The sequence below is a fragment of the Rhamphochromis longiceps genome, linkage group LG22 (genome assembly GCF_057381845.1).
Source record: "Rhamphochromis longiceps isolate RC_006_pf linkage group LG22, R_longiceps_female_GT1.1, whole genome shotgun sequence".
Lineage (NCBI taxonomy): Eukaryota > Metazoa > Chordata > Actinopteri > Cichliformes > Cichlidae > Rhamphochromis > Rhamphochromis longiceps.
The window spans coordinates 1,898,270-1,917,241 of record NC_140577.1 but is presented as its reverse complement, the minus strand read 5'-3'; the positions used below and the strand labels follow the sequence as shown (position 1 = coordinate 1,917,241).

The window sequence follows — 18,972 nt, the reverse complement described above, 5'->3', positions numbered from 1 at the left end:
TGACACAACAGACTAATGTGGCCTTATGAGCTACAAATAAACTTAATAAAGTTTAATGCTTTTAATGTTCCTGTCTCACATCTGATCAGAGACTTTGTGGCTTGAATGCGTCAAAGAGCTGATCACAGAAACCACTTCCTTCTTCATGAGGCACACAGCAACTAATTTCCTACTCAGCATTTGAAACTGAGTCGTTACAGACAGCAGGAATTGTGCAGTCAGCGGGTGTAGTTAGAAGTCTTTTGTTAAGTTCTGTTAAAGAAAAACATTTATTCACATTACTGCTTCCACTTTTGGTGGTAACCTGGTGTGAGCTAACTCCCCAGAGAGATGTCATAACGTTAATAAGATTGATTCCTGTTGGCAGAGTCTAATTCAGATTTTAGGTGTGCTGTGAATCAGATGACACAGGCTATTATGACATCAATAATGCACATCAGGTTGACTGCAATTCTTTGTATGGGAACGGCATACCACGCCCCCGCCACACACTGGTGTACACTGGTAGTGTCAGACTCCACAACCACCACTAGAGGGTGCCCTGGAGGAGTTAAGTTGGTAGGGTGAGCCACTTGGTTGCACTGCATACCTTAATGCTGGAGCTGGCTGATGCTGAAGTTGGGATCTGGAGCCGATGATTGACATGAAGTAATGAAGGGCCTTCTGGAGAGTGCATCTGGATTTTGGTGGCTTTTCCAGGTAGGTATATTACTTGGAAATCACAGTTCTACAGTGTGAGATTATTATAATATCTTATGCCACGTTATACCCCTAATTAAAGATTGTGAAATTATTATGTAGCTTTAGTTTGCATTATTCTCCTGACTTAAAGGAAAACGACTACATTTATTAAACTGATTTGTATTACATTAGACTGCTGATTTATGGTGAATGAATGATATTGTTTATGATGCATGATACTGCTGAGTTATAAGAAATACTATTTTCAGAGAATCATGGCCTTATTTGTCTGATTAGAAGAGAACAGAGCATACCGTAGAGGTTTTCTGCCCCATCTCATCAGGAGGAGATAAAACAGGAAGCCAAGGCCGTCACGTAGGCGCTGTAAGAGAGAAAGAATGTGAATGCTTAGTTTGGAGGGGGGCTGAAGCTATAGGAATGTGAGAAACGCTCAGGCACTTCGAGATCTGGTGGATACCATCATGTCCACATCTCCCCTCCGGATGGTTAATGCTCAAAAGTGTTGCATGGAATAATGAGAATTGTATGGAATAAAGAGACTGTTGATTGAGCATTTATACACCGAGTGTTGTTCTTCCTTCAGCCCAAAGAACTGAGATTTAACAACAGTCCAAAAAAAAATCACATCCCACTCAAAAAGTCCCTTCTGGATACAAAATACAGCTCCTTTGTGGGTTCTGGTGGTCTATCTGCAAAATATCAATGTTAAGTATATTATACTTAACATGTGGTCTACTTGCTTGGCAGTAGACAACATCCCTTACCAAGCATCCATTCCTTGTATGCATGGTGGGATAAACCTCTTTAATGGTTTGCCTATAATCCACGCACAATTTAGGACTGTCTTCTTTTTTCATCATCACAATTGCCTGCATGGCTTGGTACAGAAGCAGGGGGAAGGAATATTAAGCTCAGGAGCTACTGGAATGCTGGTGGATGAGGCTTTATTCCTGTCAAGACTTTGGCTTGGGCACTATCTGAAGTGCCCCAGCCAAAACACCTCACCTTAAGAAGACTTTCTGAGGCTGCACAACTCTGTGGGCCACCAGAACTTTGTCCTTCTTCACAAAGATCTTAGTGGAGCTCAGCAGCGCAGAACCAGAGTTTTGTGTAACTTTTCACCCAAGCGGTCAGCTCTTTGTGCACCTCTGTGACGCGGACTTCACCAATCATTTTGCTAGCAATTGCCATCATCTTCCAGTAACCACTCAAAACCAGTGAGGGAATATTCATTGTCAGATGTTCATACAGCAGTACTGACATTCTCACTGACTTGATCCTACATTGTCGCAATGATTGCCATATGTCCAAAATAGCAGAAAAGTGAGCATCATGTAAATGGCCTGTATTTGTATAGTGCTTTACTTAGTCCCTAAGGACCCCAAAGTGCTTTACACTACAATCAGTCAACCATCCATTCACACACATACTGGTGATGGCAGCTACATTGTAGCCACAGCTGCCCCGGAGCGCACTGACAGAGGTGAGGCTGCTGGATACTGGCGCCACCGGGCTCTCTGACCACCACCAGTAGGCAAACATGGGGTTAGTATCTTGCCCACGGATATTTGATATGCAGCCAGGAGGCAGCCTGGGATCAAACCACCGACCTTCCGGTGAGTAGGTGACCCGCTCTACTACCTGAGCTACCCCATGTGGTTAACATGTCCACAAATCCTCACTACTACATTATACAGGGACAACAACTGTGCTGTAGACTTTACCCTAACCCAAGGTTGTATAGTTTTGTTCTCCCATATCCACATCCACATCGAATAAAGATATGATACAGAGTGCAGACCTGCTTCTCACTGTCTGTGGTGCTGAAAATTTGAAAGATTTTAAACAATAACTATAGCTCCAGCTTCTTAAATGTCAAACTGCTCCTTTTCCTTTCACATGTATCTTTTAACATTTCACACAAACATTAAATCAAACTGTCACCACAGGGGGGCAGCATGGAGCCAGAGAGTGTTAGTGTAGCTGTTCACCCCTATAGTAAGAAACAAGAAGACTGATGAAGGAAAAGCTTCTTCTACTGGTGTAACACACAGGTTTGTATGAAGTGATTGTTGCTGTTTGTTGTAAAAGAACAATACACTTGTGGTCTGACCTAATGCTGTACTGCAACAACAACTATACAAATGTGAGCTCAGTGCAGACTAGATGCTGGCTCACTGCAGCCTCTTGTGGTACAAAGTGGTATTACATGAGCGTACAGGCTGGTTAGAAAATGCAAAATTTAATTAATAGATAAACAGTATATGTCCTGTACATTATGTCTGAGTTGTTGTTATTTTTAGCAGTTTTGTTAGTGCACATTATACATGTAATATTGTGTTTGGTGTAAAAAACAAGACTCAGAGACAGCAGAAAGGCCATTTAAACCAGTTAAAGTCCAGGAGACGGCGGGAAATTGACAGATTAGTGAAAGAGAGAAGACAACTGAGGAAACAGTGGAGAAGGGCCAATGAGACAGAAAGGGAGGGACTTACTGCCCTGCAGGAGGAAATAAAGCAACAACTTAGTAAGCTGCGAAGAGCAGAACACCTCAGACGACAACATAAGAAGAAAGAACGGACAAGGACCCTTTTCTGAAGCAGCCCATACTACTTTGTTAAGGGAATTTTTTTTCAAAGAGAAGAGCTGGTGCCTCTTGCCCATAAAAGACCTGGAAGATCATCTGAGGAAAACTTACTCGGAGGAGTAACTTGGAAGAAGAACGCTGCAGCCACAGACGAGCCCCTCTTCATCACTGTGGTCAGCCACACCTCACCTGTCTCCCTCTTGGCACTGTGGACTGAAGAAGATGAGCCTGCCTCTGTATCCTCCTCTACCTATTCAAGGCTTCTAATATTAGATCAGAATATATATCATTCTTATATCTTTCTTCTTGCTTTAGAAATGAGACATTTGTGGATTGCTAGTACACAATAATCTAGAAAACAAAAGGAAAAACATTAAAATTCAGAGTACAAAAATAGATCCATATTTAGAAATGATTCATCAGAATGAAGTCAGGAAATAAAGCACACAGCAGATCAAAAACATGAATAACAGGAGTCCTTTAATACATTTAGCTCTGACAATGTCAGGTTAAAGTTGGACAAATAAAATACATTGAGAGAAAGAACCTGGTTACATTCAGCTACATAAACTCTGTTTCCTGGAGTCAACAATTCAACATCCCATTTAGCCCCAACTTCTCTATCCTTACTTTACAAATGCAGCATAAAAGAGAATTGATAAGTTATTCGCACATTTGAAATTTGTTAAATCTGCTTTTCTTCTTCATTTCAATCTCCTGTCAAAATCCCCCATTTGTAGCTAAAAGTAAGAAGCAGCAACTTTCAGCTGTTTCAGAGAAACTGAAGAAGACATTTACTGAAGTTTTAGGACCAACAGACTGATGAATAAACCAAGTAAAGCAAAGTAAAGACAAGCTGCACTTTGACTTTTATTAGAACAATTTGCTGGAACTACAGAGTAATGAAGTACTTCAAGGTTTTGTGTGGATGACTTCCAACCTTACTGTACAGCACAGAGCACAGAGGGACAATATATGTAATCAATATATGATGCAGAATGAACAAGTAAAGACTGTAAGCTGAGTCTGAGGCTCATGCAGGACATTTCATAGTGAGGTGTCTTTGGTTGGATTATTCAAACATTTACATCAAAGCACCAAACTCATTTCTCACAGATGAAGGTCTTCGAGCTGTAACCAACATAATGTTCAACTGCCTGTTTCAAGTTCCCTTTATCATCACAGCAGACTCCATAGGAATCATAACTCGTACTCTGCTGTGCTGGTGCCCACAACCTGTCAGAGAAATAAAATATGATATTAAACTGGAGTAAACTTTTTTCAATCCTGATTCCTTCAAACTGACTTGTTGTAACTGAACGTCATCACAGACTGCAGATGAAGAGAGTTCAAGCACAGCTGTTCATTCAAAGGAGGATTTCTGCTTTTCTTTACATTCAGTTTGTGGGGCTGTTGGAAAATAGCTCAGCTCATGTATTGCTGATCTATCTTCCAAAACATCCATGTTTCACTTCTAAATAATAACTCTGGAATAGAAACAAACTAATGTCTCACCTTTCTGTCAGCGCTGATCCGTCCACCCATTCCCATTCATATCCTCCTGATGTCTGTTTGCCTGTCAGACCAGTCCAGGACTCTCCTCTCATGTTCAGTTCATTGATAAATATCTATTTGGGAAGAGACACAAATATTTGCTCCAGTCATAATTCAGCACTTCTGTTGTAGTGACATCATCTTGTGAATATGTCAGAAGGAAGAATAAATGTGATGAAATTTTTCAGTTCTTCCATTGTGCAGAAATGAAAAATACCCAAAGAATTTCCCCACTCACACGCTTTTGCTCGCCCAATCTGGAACTTTTGATCATTAAATGTCGCCCTTTCTATCTCCCTCGGGAATTCCCTGTGGTCATTGCCTGCACATTTCATATTCCGCATCACACGGACATGGACTCTCACACAACAACAAGCACTTCACCAGGATGCTGTGTACATCAACTCACATCAACTGCCCTACCAGGGACAGTAGGACATTAGATCACTGCTACACTCCGTTCAAGGACTGCTACAAAGCTCAGCCTCTGCCGGCATTTGGAAAATCAGACCATGCCCCCATCTTCCTTATGCCTTTTTACAAACAAAGGCTAAAGCAGCAAGCACCAATCAGGGGGGAGTTCGCACACTGGACAGACCACTCAGTGGCCGTGCTGCAGGACGCTCTGGATGACGCTCTGGATGACGCAGACTGGGACATGTTTCATCAACATGTTTACAGAAGCGGTTTTGGGATCTATCATTCAAACATTTCCCAACCAGAAGCCGTGGGTGGATAAAAACATCTGCAATCACGCACCGCTGTCTACAAAGACAGGCTCGTCGCTGGTAATATGGACCAATACAAGCTGTGTCTTAAAACATGAGCAGCGCGATCAGAAAGGCAGAGCAGAGCTACAGGAAACTAGAGTCACAGCTACACCAGAGACTGCAGACAATAATGGACTATAAACAACCAGCTTCTTCAATGATGACTTGTTGATGTCTCTTAATATGTTTCTTATTAATTATATTGCTTTTTTAAGATATTCTATATGTAATTTAAACTGTTTTCTCTTTGTTTTCTATTTGTAGCACTTTGGCCAACATTGTTGGATGTAAAGCGCTGCTATAAATAAAGATGCTATGCTATGATGAATGCCGATGTTTCACTGGCTGTTGAGCTGAACACATTTTATGCACGCTTCGACGCTGCAGCAATTAAAACAACAAATTGCGTGCGCACAGAGTGCGCCAGTGAAGATAACGCTTTCATCATCACTACAAAGCAGATGATGAGATCATCAGTGGCACACCAGTGGAGAGAGTGGATAGCTTCCGGTACCTGGGTGTCCACATCACTTGGGACCCGTCATCGTCCTGTCACATTAACACTCTGGTGTTAATGCCAGCATCTCTTTTTCCCCAGAAGACTTAGAGACTTCCATCTGCCACTGAAGGTGCTCAAGAACTTTTACTCCTGCACCATCGAGAGCGTCCTGACGTCAAACATCTGCACCTGGTTTGGGAACAGCACCAAGCAGGACAGACGAGATCTGCAAAGGGTGGTGCGCTCAGCCGAACACATCATTCAATCAGAGCTTCCTGACCTGCTGTCCATCTACACCAAGCGGGGAAAGACCAAAGCCAGGAAGATTATGATGGACCTCTCCCATCCCAACAATGGACTCTTTGAGTTGAGGTCTAAGAAGCACTTCTGCTCCCTTAAGGCCAAAACAGAGAGAATGAAGAAGAGCTTCTTCTCCCAGGCTATTCGGGCCCTGAACCAGGTGTAGGACTGGACTCTCTCACACACAATACATCACCACAGCACTCTGTTTATTTGCACACTTCTTATAATTTATTTTTTATTTTTATTCATAATTTCTTTCGTAAATCATTATTTGCACATTCTTTTACTGTGAATTCCTAACTTAAAATCTTTAAATTTTGTAGTAATCTGTAAATCTGACTGTCAATTCTTGTTGTCATTTAATGGTCGGGCATTGCACAGCAATAAGCATTTCACCACATGCCGTACTGTGTATGGTTGTGTGTGTGACAAATTAAATTTGAATTTGAAGCTCAGTTACTGTTGCAGTGGGATCACTGTTAATATTATATTTTATTTGGTTTTTTTAAATAAGAAACTTAGCCAGGATTATGAGGATTGCTTTTATTTTGGAACATTTCTGTGTAATTTAAATTTTTGCTTCAAAATTGTGTAAAAACTTTGCATTTGAATGTGAATGTCTCTAACATAAAAGGAGAACCAAAGAAATCCATCAGAGTGGAGACAGGAAGCAGGTCACAGACTGACAGCAGGTCAAAGACACAAGTAACAGATGACTGTCAGCTCCATCAAAGATCACACAGACATGAACAAACACACCCACCTGTTCCTCTTTGCTGTTTATCATCACCAGATCAGCTCCTTTCTCCTGACAGGCTCTCCTGCTCTCTTGCCAGTGCTTTGCCTCAGTGGATTTAAAGTAACAGCTGCTTCCAAATCTCGTCCATCGATCGGGACACTTCTCTTAAAGTCAAACACGTTTTAAAGGCGGTATTTATTTACTGCTCATAGTTTTTGTTGTGTAATAAAGATTTTTAGTTTTGAACAGCTTGTTACCTTTGATCTTCTCCTTTAGCAACTTGATTTCTTGCTGTAGTTGAATTATTTTTGCTGCATGTTGAGAACAAACATAATTATAATAAAATAAAAATAAAACAGGAATAAAAAAGGAAAAATGACTGCAAAGTTAGTTCATGAATATTTATTTATATTTGTTTTGAAATATTTCTTACTTGAACAATTAGCCTGGAGATGCTCTTTTTCCAAAGTGACTAAAATATCTGGTTAGAAACAAAACAGGAAACTGATTTAAAGTTTAAAGCATTTTATCAATGAAGTTTTTATTATTCCCATCACATGAATGGAACTAACACATGCTGAGCTGCATGCTGCTCAATGCACCAAGTGAACTAACTAGCCGGCACAATGATAGACATCACTGTCTAACATAGTGTGGCTGCACCTGCATCAGTCTGCAGCAGATGCTGCTGCCTGTCTGCTTTGTTGAGATAATCACAGAATCACCGTGTTGAGTGAAGAGTTTGAAGGAACAACAAGAACATTCACTCCACCTCCACAATCATGCACACATACAGACTATTAAAACCATTAAGAGGCTTAAAAAGAAATAAAGGAATGTTAAAATGGATTTAAAACTGAACGGTGAACCAGTGAAGGTACACTAAAACCATGGTTATGTGCTCTTGTTCTTGTTAAAATCATGCAGCATTGTCTCTAGGTGGCATCTAGACAGGATGGCTTAATCTTTACAGCCGTCTCAACTGAAAGATGGAGGACTTAACCACAGCATTGACATGCCAGTCAGGTTTTAGGCTGCTTTCCATTTTCACAACTAAATTGGTGATTCTGGATTTTTCCTGTGGGGCCAAAGAGGAAAGGTCAAAGGCAGGGATACAGCTGGAGGCACTGGAGTTAAAAAGCATGACCTCTGCCTTTTTTTCATTAAAATTAAGAAAATTCAGTGCAATCCACCCCCTGATGTCATTGAGATAATCAAGGAGAGGCTGAAGAGAACCACTGTGTTTGAAAGGGAAATAGACTTGACAGGCATTAGCATATAAATGAAACACAATGCTTTCTAAAACTAGCACCAAGTGGCCTCAAATACAGAGAGAACAGTAGAGGACAATGAATGGAACCCTGAGGAACCCCCAGGGAAGGGCAGCGGAACCAGAGGTAAGATCGTCCATCATGACACAGAAACTCCTGTCAGAGAGGTCAGACCTAAACCATTGCAGAACTGAACCCACTGCTCCAGTCTGGAGATGAGAATGTTATGGTCATCAGCTGTAAATTTAAAAGACAAGGAAAACTCTGTTCCCAGAAAACATTGCTAAAAATATGTTATTAAAAACCCTTAAAAGAGCAGATTCACTGCTGTGGTTTGTTTTAAATCCAAAGTGGAACTCTTCCAAAATTTTACATTCATCCAGGAAGGCCTTCAGCTGGGTGTAAACGATCTTTCCCAAGATTTTGGGGAAAAAAAGCCAAAGTTAGACAAAGCAGAAGGGTCAATGTCAGGTTTCTTCAACACGGGTTGCACCACAGCATGTTTAAAATGGCTGGAGGTCAAATTACCCTTAATGACATTAAGGATAAAAAGACCAACAGTAGTAACAACCTTAAGAAGATGTGAAGGAACGACATCACAGTTGGTTTCATACTGGTAACCAGTTTCTCAAGAGAGGAAAGGGAAATAAGCTCTAAGTGATCAAAGACAGCCAGGCAGGGGAGCAAGATGGACCGATGATGGGAGGCAAGAGAAATACAAGCTCCGGTGTTAACAAAATTATCAGAGTTCTCTGTAAGCTTTCAGAGGGACGTGGGCATTAAAAGCAGTGTTAATGTATTATAAAGGACAAGGGGGTTGTGAGCGTTAGCAGCAATGATGTCGGAAAAATGTTTTGCTCTTGCAGTTTCCACAGCTCTTTGAAAACAACACCAGCTCTCAGTCTCAGAAGAGACTTGCAGTTTGTCCATCTTCAACTTTCATTTCTCCTGCACTCCCATCTGATGGCACGGGTATGATCACTTAACCAAGGGTCTGATCTGGGCTTTGATCGCCTGGTTTTAATTGGAGCCACAGAATTTACAACAGTATTATGGCGTACGGCACAAGGAATTAAATTACAGGGAAAGCTCCTCAGTGCTGGAAGACACAGAGGGCTGCAAGTCTAAATTATTAAAAACAGTGGAGACATGAGCAGCCGTTGAAGAGTAAAAACATGTCAGCACCGAGCAAGAGCAAAGAGTTTGAATAAATTAGAAATGGGTAAACCTTAAGATAAAGCAAGATCCAGTGTGTGGGTACATTCATGGGTCGGGCCGTTCACCAACTGAGTGAGGCCAAAGGAGTCCAATAAGTCTAAGAAGTCTTTTACCAGAGGCTTTCCAGAGTAGCACATGTGAATTTTAACTCCGCCTAACAATTAAAACTTGCTCATATTTTGACATAATTTCATCCAAGAAGTCTGAAAATTCCCACAAAAAATCTTTGTTGTATACTTTGGTGACCAATAGATCGCTGTGCACAGCAGCGGACGGAAGAGGCTCAACTCGTAAAAGGCTCGGTTCAAAGCTGCAGAAAACAGTCGGCAAAACTCCTCCATGACCCAAGGACCTCAGGGTATTAAAGTATGAGTGACAGTGGGGTAATAATTCTGAAAAAACACTGGACTTACCCGGAGAGGTCTGTGTTTAAGTAACGCTGAGAAGGTCCAAACTCTGGGACATGAAACATTCCTTAAGGATAAAAGTTTTATTCACGATGGACCTTAAATTCACCAGACCTATTCTAATGGGCACCACGTCTGTAGAAGCAGCAGTGGGAGAAGTAGGTGAAATCTGTGCATGATGCCGCAGATACCCAAGGTTGACACCAGGTGAAGGGGACCGGGTCCAACAGGGTCCAGGGAACACCAAGATGTAAAAAGTCTAGGACCCTCACCAGCCGCTCGCCACGACATCAGTGGCGCCTTCTCCAGCGAGATGGTTGTGGTTCTTGGCAAAGGTAAGCTGGTACTCCAGCCAAGAGCAGGGGTAAGAAATCAAGTCTTTCTTGATGGCAGTGCAGAAATTTTGCGGTAGACGGATGAAGGGAGGAGAGAGCTTGGCAATCATAGATTACTAATAAGCTGACATGATGAAAGATGCACAGGACTAACAACAGAGAGAGCAGTAGATAACTCGTCACACACACTGGGCCATCTCTTAACCGCTCAATCAATCAGTGCATTCAATGCTAAGTAAGAGACTCATGAAATACTAGAAGCTCAGTCAGCAAAACAAACTTGTTGGTCAGGCTGTACCACACAGCAGCTCATATTACTGATCAGAGAATTCTATTTAAAATGCATTTAAATAGAATCCACTAAAAGCCATTTATCAGTCAAACCAAGATGGCGGCGCGCACAGACGCAGCGGCCCGGAGCTCCTACACTTTTGCACTTTTGGTGGTACTGTGTATTATTTCACACAGTCTGGGGTTACTTCAATACAACAGAGATGATCTACTACAACTAAGCCGTGGAGATCTTCAACTAACATCCGAGTATCTCATCCCCCCGGAGATCGTTAAGCAACCCCCGGGGCTACCCGCAACAGCAAGCCGCAGGAGGAGACGTTGCGAGCGGAGGCAGAAGAGAGGCAAGCGGGGAGGCCTGTGGGCACGGCTAAAGACTAGTCCGTTTAAACCACCACTCCCGATCATATTCCTCTCCAACGCCCGTTCAATCCGTTACAAACTGGATGAAATACGACTGCAGATCGCCACTCGACGGACTTTTAATAACTGTTCGTGCATGATTTTCACTGAAACCTGGCTGGACAGCGCCATTCCCGATGCGGCTATCGATCTAGCAGGCCGCACCGCCTATCGAGCCGACAGGTCTGCGGACTCGGGTAAGAAGACTGGCGGGGGGCTGTGCATCTATATTAACAACCTTTGGTGCACGAACGTCACGGTAACGGAAAGACTGTGCAGTACAGAGGTAGAACTGTTGGTGTTAAAGTGCCGTCCATTCTATCTCCCTCGGGAATTTTCTGCCGTTTACATCTGCGCTGTTTACATTCCACCAGATGCTAATGCTAAGCTAGCGTTAGCACAATTGAGCAGCAGCATCAATAACAGCCTGGTAGCACACCCGGACAGTGTCTTTATTGCGGCTGGGGATTTTAACCACGCGGACCTGAAATCTGTACTTCACAATTTCCACCGTAATGTGAAGTGTGCTACCAGAGGAGATAGAACGTTGGACCAGGTGTACACCAACATGGCGAATGCGTACAGAGCCCAGGCTTATCCCCACCTGGGTCTGTCAGACCATCTCTCCCTTCTGCTACACCCAATATACACACAAAAGATCAAGAGCACTGGGATTACAACCAAAACCGTGAGAACATGGCCGCAGGATGCTATTCCGATGCTTCAGGACTGTTTCCACTGCACAGACTGGGATGTATTCAAGGTGCAGGACACTGACAATCGTGTCGCATTGGACAGTTACACCTCCACTGTCTTGGACTACATCTGTTTCTGTGTGGACAATGTAACAACTTGGAAACGATTCCGTGTGTTCCCTAATAATCCACCCTGGATGACACACGGAGTTCAACAACTTATTCGAACGAGGAACAACGCTTTCAAATCCGGGGACCAGGAGGCATACAGTGCTGCCAGGGCCAACCTGAGAAGAGGCATCAAGACTGCCAAGCAGCAGCACAGGAGGCGTATCGAGGCCAGGTTTGAGAACAACACAAACCCAAGGCAGGTCTGGGAGGGCATCAGGGCTATCACGGACTACAAAAGAAGAACACCATCACCCTCAGCCGACAGTTCTACTCTGGCTGAGGATCTAAATCTCTTTTATGCCCGTTTTGACAGGGAGAACACCGACCCTGTCCTGTCCCCTCTCCCCTCAACCGACCCTGCTCCGGTCCTGAGCACTCATGAGCTGAGGCGTGTGTTCCGGAGCATTAACACCAGGAAGGCGGCCGGGCCAGATGGAGTGCTGGGCCGGGTGCTAAAAGACTGTGCTGCAGACCTGGCGGACGTCTTCACCTCTATATATAACACCTCGTTGTCCTGTTCACTGGTACCATCCTGTTTCAAAGCAGCAACCATCGTTCCCATCCCAAAACAGTCAAATGTCACATGTCTGAACAATTTCAGACCTGTGGCACTCACCCCCATTCCCGCCAAATGCCTGGAGAGACTGGTCATTAAACACATCAGAGCTGCTTTTCCACCATCCCTGGACTCGCACCAGTTTGCATACAGGGAGAACCGGTCAACCGAGGATGCGATCGCCACAGTGCTGCACACATTACTGAAGCACTTGGAACACAGGAACACCTATGCACGGCTCCTCTTTGTAGACTACAGCTCGGCTTTTAATACCATCCGGCCATACAAACTCCGTCCCAAACTCCACCAACTGGGACTTAACTCCTCTCTGTGCAACTGGATTGTGGACTTCCTCACTAACCGTAGACAGAGTGTCAGAGTGGGTAAGAACACCTCTTCCACCCTTGTGGTCAACACCGGTGCCCCTCAGGGGTGTGTTCTGAGCCCTCTGCTATACACTCTCTTCACCCATGACTGTATTTCCTCCTGCGCGTCCAATCTCATTGTTAAGTTTGCAGATGACACTACAGTGCTCGGACTTATATCCAACAATGATGAGACAAACTATAGGACAGAGGTGCAACAACTAGAGTCATGGTGCCACGACAATAACTTGGTCTTAAACACCAAAAAGACCAAGGAGATCATTGTAGATTTCCGGAAGAGGGGTCATAACAACCATCTGCCTCTCTTCATTGGCAGTGAGGCGGTGGAGAGGGTGAGCAGTTTTAAATTCTTGGGGGTAACTGTGACCGAGGACCTGTCCTGGGGCAACCATATCACCTCAGTTGTACGGAAGGCCCAACAGCGCCTCTACTACCTGAGGAGACTGCGGAGCGCACACATTCCCAGATCTCTGATGTTGAACTTCTACAACTGTGCCATCAGCAGCGTTCTGACGTATGGATTTCTAGTGTGGTTCCCCAGCTGCACCAAGGCCGATCAGCAAGCACTCCAGCGGGTGGTGAAAGAAGCTGGCAGAATTATTGGAACAAGTCTGCCAGAGATCAGTAATATCTTCCCCACTCGCTGTCTGAGGAGGGTGCACAGTATCCTGCGGGACCAACATCACCCTGCGCGCCACCTTTTCCATCTGCTGCCCTCAGGGAGAAGGTACAGGTCTATACAGGCCAGAACATCCAGACTGGCCAACAGCCTGTATCCACAGGCTGTGAGGCTCCTGAACTCTCTGCCCCCCTCTCACGGACAATAACCATATCCAACTTCTTAATAGCAATGAACTGGTCTGCATTGGTGCATCATATCTTTATTCTCTTCCCCCTCCTGCCCCCCCCCCCCCCTCTTTCTTAAATAGATAACTATCATATCTGATATCATATCTCACAGTACAATAATATTGAATGGGTTGCATTGTTGTATTTTGTCATGTTTCTCAGGTCTTTGTCTGAATTTCTACGAACATTATTGCTAAGGATTGTCTTATTGCATTGGAGTCACACTGGGTTAAATATGTACACTTGGGTTTTAAGGGGTATTTATTATTTTCTTCTTTTTTTGGGGTTGTATGGAAGCCCCAAACGCAATTTCATTGTTCTTGACAATGACAATAAATAAATAAATACTAAATACTAAATACTAAGAGGGAAACTAATCTCAGAGACCAAAACTCATTTTGTCCTGAATGGAAACATGCTTTTAATGCTGGAAAGGTGCTCATCATAACATGGTAGTCTGTGGGGACTGACTCGCTTTCAGAATCAGCCTTTAGTGGTCATTAAAGGAACTGCAGTTTTTGGATCTGTGCTGGCTTTCTGTTTCTTATCTGTTTCAGACAGGAAATGGCTTTGAGGAAGTGACAGCATGCAAAGAAACACAGGCCTATAAATGAATGTGATTAATATGAGTGATAACCTCCAGTGTGCTGAACGCTAGACGGAGAATTCCCTTTTCTTTATATTTGTAAAGCCCATTAGACTATCAAACAATTTGCGAGGCAAGAATAAATTATTTTTCATTGTTCAACCAAAGAGGAGCTCTTAAAGAGAGAGAGGAAAAACACATTCACACCTCACTCTCACGGTGCATACAAACCAGGAAATGCTTTTTAAAGGGCAACACTGTTTTGCCTTATAGAGAAACTGTGTCATAGCTTTCATCACATATGCCTTAAATAAAGTTACATTTGGGATCAGCATTGATTACTTTACTAATGAAGGCTGAAAACTTTCCTTTTCATTCTTCTTCTTGCAGACCTTTCTATTTAAAAACAATAAAAAGAAAAGAAAACAATAATAAATAAACAATAAAACACTACTGGTCATATTTGACCAGTAGTGTCAAATATCACCCAGGTGACTGTTTCTAACTAAAATATGAATAAGAATAGGAGCCAAACAAAAGCAAGTCTACATCAACATCTAATCTGTAAAATATTACATCCACCAGGCTATATTTTAATAAAATTACTCACATCGTGTGGTGATTCCAGACAGAATCAAAAGATACAGCAGCCCAAGATTCACTTCAAAAGCTCTGAACCATCTTCTTTTCACAGCTAAAAGCTTCATCTGGATGTTTAATTCTACAGAGACAAAATTGAGATTTAATTATTGTATTATTTTAATTAATACGTCGTAATCAGACTGCACTCATCTTGAGAATGAGCTGAACAAGTTCATCGTGTTAGTGTCATATTTACAGGAGAATATTTAACATATAGAAAACAGAGAAACAGTGTTTGAGAAGGAGAAATATTTCTAGGTGATTCTTAGAGCATGTGGGCCAGAAAAAGGCCAGTATATCTGTCAGTATGGTCGAAAATAAGCTTAAAAATACAATTAGCTCTGTAGACATGAAGACCACTCTCGAGTTGTTTCCTGTGGTTTCACTTGCACCACACAGTGTCTAAGAAGACTTCCTTGTTTTTAATATTTCTACCTTTGCCTCGGATCTGTCAGATAAGAGTCTTGTGGAACTTCCCTCCTTTTCTGTAATTTTTTGACGACTGAACAGTTTTTAAACATATTAAACCAACTTAAATTCCCTCATATTCAGTTTTATTTATATAGCGCAGAATCGCAACAACAGTTGGCTCAAGGCACTTTGTTTTGTGAGGTCAAGACCTTGCAATAGTACAATAGTTTATTTATTTCCTGCTTACCAGCTGCCTGCAGCCCAACATCAGGATGTTGTTCTCCATCATCTAGCATCTCAACCTCACTGTGCTCTTGCTCTCGTCCATCACTGTCGATCCTTCTGCTGTATTTCACTCTAAAATCGGCTGCAGTCTGACTGTCTGCAGACATCTTGGTGGGTGAAAGTATTTGAGCAGCTTTCACTGTCTGTTTCTGTCAGTCAGGCAGGTTTTAATCATCAGCATGTAACAGGAAGTAGCAGCAGACCAAACCACAAACACAGAGAGGCTAACTTCATTGGTACTTTACAATGTGGTTCGCAGACCTTTGAGTGAGAGCACATGTCAAATAAAAAACAAACAAACATTTTCTGTCATTTTTACTGGCTGTTGCAACACGGAACTTTGAAACTAACAGAAATACATACATGTACAAACAAGAATACCTTTGTCTTGAATTAGTACATACTGTGAATAGACAGAAGCACACCAATTTCAGAGTTTTTCCAACACGGGAACACCTCACATGTCTAACAGAGCTTCAGTGAGACAAAGGAGATTCTTTCAGCTAGTGGCCAACTGAAGAATGCCCTCAACTCATTTTAAATCTGTGTTTCATGCCATTGGTGTTTACTTCCTCATGCAGTTTGAAAAATTTCACTTTCTTCACAAAAACCAGAGGTCATATGGCACTTTTCCTACTCGAGCTTTTACATCAAATCAAACAGTGTGACAGTGCGTGATCATATAGATAAAGGTAGGCCTGTTTGGTTTCACTTGATGCGCCTTATAGTCTGAAAAATACAGTAATAGCAATTTTATTAAGTTGAGGACTTAAGTTGGGGATCTCTGTAATACTTGATCATCAATTTATAGACAGACTTCCTTGTTTTTATGAACTTCTACCTGCACTAAACGTAGAAGACCTCCTGCAGCATAAACCATGACAACCATGCTTCCCGCCACTCTTTTTTTTTTGTTAGGTTTTAACATATTAAAATGATCACTAATACTTTGAATAAGCCTGTTTTTGTTATTGTTTAATGTTTGATGCTTCCTGCTGTCAGTTTCTTGTAACCACACACAAGGATGCTTTTTGTCATTGAGGACCACTCTGCTGTATTTCTCTGTAAAACCTAAAAACTTTTTCCAGTCATCTCGAGGGGCAAGAAAAAAGGGTTTCGCTCAGTGTTTTTCTGGGTCAAGTGGTGTTTAATAAATGTTGCCTCAGAAACAATGTTTAACCAAACAGGAAGCAGCAGCAGAGCAAACCACAAAGACAAAGAGGGGCTAGCTTCAAATCTGCTTTACATTGTGATTAGGAGACCTTTTACTGAGAGTACATTTAAGACAAAAGCGAAACTAAAAGGAGGTTTATCAATTTAGATTTTTTTATTGTTGTTAATAACACAGAAATCTTGTTTGGAGCCATGTTGACTGGGTGGAGGCTCTGGTGGACGAATCTCTACTCGCCGACATTGAGCTGAAAGGCACTGAATGTCACTTTGCTCATGAATGAGGAGTGATTTGAACTGGAGCTCAGCAAACAGCCGGAAAGAGTGAGACTGTGCATATATGTGGCAGAAATTAGCTTCCTTCATAGATTGGTGGCCATGATGTTTCAAAGAGCCGGAGGGTAAGTAAATGGCAGACAGAAATGAGGCAGTTTGAATCTTCTTGTGTCTCACACATGCACAGGACTGGAACGTAAGTGTTTTGGGCCGTTTCAATATGGACGCACAACTCTGTGAAAACACTGAAAACGCTGGTGTGGACGCGGAGCATTTTCAGAGAAAAACGCCATTTTTAAATCTATCCGGGCTAGTGTGGATGTAACCGAAATCCTGAGCTGGCTTGGTATCACCTCTGTGTCACCTGAAAGAAGTGACCCCTCTGCGATCTGAACCTAGATAAGCTGCTGATTAACCTTTTCTGTGTACATTCCTTTACATTAGTGCATTTTGTATTTGATCAAGAGTTTAGATTTAGATTATTGACAAAAAATCACTACACCCACATCATAAAGTAACAGATACATGCCCAGTATATTCATTGTATCATCTAAGACAGTGGTGCTCAAACTGTTGTACATGTACCACTGGCCATACATGGGCTCCCTCTAGTGGTATGTGGGAAGTCTCCAAATGTTTAAGATTAAATAAGATACCGTGTTCAGGATGAACGCCAACTTTTTCCACTCAGTAACTGATGGTTAGGGACAAATGCAATGACATGGCAGGATGCTGTAAACGGACCAAACTTCCATCCATAATACGAGGTTAGTCATCAATACACTGCTACATGGGCTCGGCTGTAGTTTTAAAAACCGAGCTTTAAAATGAACAGTGGTAATAAAAACCGAGAGAGGCCAACAGTGATCACTGATTGTTTTTAGGGGCTTGTTCAGATTAAATTAAACAAGATACAAAGCATTAAAATCTGTTAAAAAAAAAAAGCCTTGATGAATTCAGAGTAGTTTGAACCCAGTAGCAGGGTTCATAGGTCATCACCTAAAGACCGGACATCCCACCTGCTGTGAATGTTTTAATGCAGTACAGTTGTTATCATTATGAGTTGTCACATCCTGTTTATCACAGTTAAAATAAATAACACTCTTATGAGAAATACAATTGTCTGGTGTAAACAGTATAAGGTGTTAAATAGACCTACACTACTGTACTTTAATGTCGGTCATAAGGGTGGTACTTCAAGAGCCATATTTTACGAGGGGGTATTTATTGTGAAAAGTTTGAGAACCACTGATCTAAGACACAGACTTGACTCAACAAAATACCATTTATGTTAATTGCCATTTTTATTGTATTATTTATCTATTTTAAATGTAGGGGTACATTTAAGAGTTCAGGCTTTTTAAATCTGACATTGCTTCCATTCCTGTCAGTATTAATATTTCATGCCAATATTACATAAAACTGTTCGGGCAGCACACAACCAGAGTTTGCTGTAGTGCAAAAGCAACAGTACAAATTAGAGCTCAGTTCAGACTAGATGCTGCCTTACTGTACCATCTTGTGGTTCAAAGTGGTATTACATGAGGGTGTAGGCCCAGATTTCAACATGATTACTTTACTATTGCATCAGAAATCAATATTCTTCACTAATTCACACAATTGAAATTTGCCGAACATGCTTTTTCTGCATTTCAATCTGTTTTAAAGTTCCTAATTTGTAACTATAAAAAGAAGCAGCTACTTTCAGCCGTTTGAGAGAAACTGAAGAAGACATTTACTGTAGTTTTAGGACCAACAGGCTGATGAATAAACCAAGTAAACCAAAGTAAAGACAAGCTGCACTTTGACTTTTATTAGAACAATTTGCTGGAACTACAGAGTAATGAAGTACTTTTTGTGTGGATGA

At 42.0% G+C, this 18,972-nt stretch overlaps 1 protein-coding gene across 1 annotated transcript; it reads right to left on the bottom strand.

Annotated features, from left to right (window-relative positions):
• Positions 1 to 6,957: 6,957 nt before the first annotated feature.
• Positions 6,958 to 15,803, bottom strand: LOC146643053 (uncharacterized). The gene is made up of 5 exons (XM_085395275.1): positions 15,622 to 15,803; positions 14,932 to 15,042; positions 7,588 to 7,635; positions 7,412 to 7,465; positions 6,958 to 7,318 (listed from the first exon to the last, which is right to left on the bottom strand). The coding sequence occupies exons 1-5, from the start codon at positions 15,764 to 15,766 to the stop codon at positions 7,068 to 7,070; spliced, it is 609 nt and encodes a 202-aa protein (XP_085251401.1). The 5' UTR covers positions 15,767 to 15,803; the 3' UTR covers positions 6,958 to 7,067.
• Between the last annotated feature and the right edge of the window lie 3,169 nt (positions 15,804 to 18,972).